At 33.4% G+C, this 1,501-nt stretch overlaps 1 protein-coding gene across 5 annotated transcripts in view; it reads left to right on the top strand.

Moving 5' to 3' along the window:
* The window catches only part of LOC107007258 (cyclin-dependent kinase E-1), a 28,731-nt gene that overhangs the window by 6,324 nt on the left and 20,906 nt on the right, over positions 1-1,501 (top strand). For 3 of the 5 annotated variants that reach the window (XM_027913285.1, XM_015205792.2, XM_015205791.2), the window contains exon 11: positions 1,407-1,454. The exons of the other annotated variants lie outside the window; for them this stretch is intronic. In XM_027913285.1, the coding sequence (XP_027769086.1) occupies positions 1,407-1,454 (48 nt within the window). The remainder of the gene's footprint in view (positions 1-1,406; positions 1,455-1,501) is intronic. 5 annotated transcript variants of the gene reach the window in all.

Below are 1,501 nucleotides of genomic sequence, written 5' to 3'. Positions count from 1 at the left end.
TATATTGCATTGAGCGAATCAATATAACCATTCTATCTGACCCTTCCACCATCTTATATTTTAGTTAAGCATTGTCGTTTTAAACATATTAAGTGCTGTTACTTTTACAAAGATAAAGTATCATCATTTAAACATTATGCACATACGTATGTACAACAATGCAAATAACCTGTTTTGGAATGTGCGACCATTCATGATAGTATTTTTATATGATCTGAAATCTTCTCATTCTAGGGCTATCATGCACGTGATGTCAAGACTCATCATTATGTATCTTTTGAAAATGTGCACCCTCTGTTCCAAACTGAATTTAAGCTTGCATATATAATACTTTGAGCTCCGAACTCCCAACTCAAAATTTCGACATAGATAATGCTACCCGGTTTCACATTTATATAGGCCAGTTGCTCGCATGAGTTATTGAAGTGATACTGTACTAGTGCCATATCCCTCTTTGTATGCAAAACATTATTCCTAATATTCATCAGCACACTTTAAAGTCTTAAAACCTCGTGAAATTTTCAGGGCCTCTGCACCAACATTCACTCTCATATAGTCTCCCTCCGTCCTCATTTAAGTGTCTTAGTTTGACTGGGCACAAAGTTTATTAACAAAGACATGCTTAAATCTTGTGGTCTTGAATTAAAGAGGTGTGAAGTCATTTAAATCTTGAGGGTTTGAACTTGTCATGTAGGAGGTTGGAATTGAAAAACTTACTAAATATAGAAAGAGACTTTCTTTTTGGAACAAACCAAAAAGGAAAGCAAGACATTTAACTCGGACGGAGATAGTGATGTTGCTAGTCTTATAACCATTCTATAGAACTTGCTTTTATTTTGTTATAAGTATCCTTTTATTCCACCACACTTCTGTAGCACTTTTACATTTTCGACCATCATGTTTTTATTTTGCCTAAAATTTTTTTTTTACTCTATCATAACATTCTTCTGTAACCTTGAGCTTAGATATATGAATTATCTGCATTTGGGCACAACCAATTCCATTTAATCTCACCTAAACGTCTGTATATTTGTTTTTTTTGTAAAAGAAACGAAAGATGCTTGGAAGGAAATTTGAGTTTTTTATCTTATAGAAATGTACATGCTTCTACCGTTTATATTTTTGGTGTTAAAATCTAATTGTTAGTGATGCAGACCGTATGATTGCGTTTGTGAATACACTACATACATAGCTATATAAGGAAGCTTTTGTATTTGTAAATACTAAATACTTGTCTTAGAATTTTTTTTGGTGATATACACAACGGAAGTACCAACCCTCTCTCTATCTCTCCCTTTTAATATATATAATGCGTTACTAAATTATAATACTGGCATGTTACTTATATTCCAGAAGCTTCTATTTAATTGTGATTAACATAATATTTAACGTCATCTAATGTGCAGATATGATCCTCGTAAAAGAATAACAGCAACACAAGCTCTAGAGCATGAGTATGAAATCTTCATCTCAATTCCCCCCCACCACCACCCCACCCACC

Source organism: Solanum pennellii, chromosome 12, assembly GCF_001406875.1.
Source record: "Solanum pennellii chromosome 12, SPENNV200".
Classification (NCBI taxonomy): Eukaryota; Viridiplantae; Streptophyta; class Magnoliopsida; order Solanales; family Solanaceae; genus Solanum; species Solanum pennellii.
Note: the sequence above shows the minus strand (reverse complement) of the source record. Positions and strands in the feature narration are given on the sequence as shown.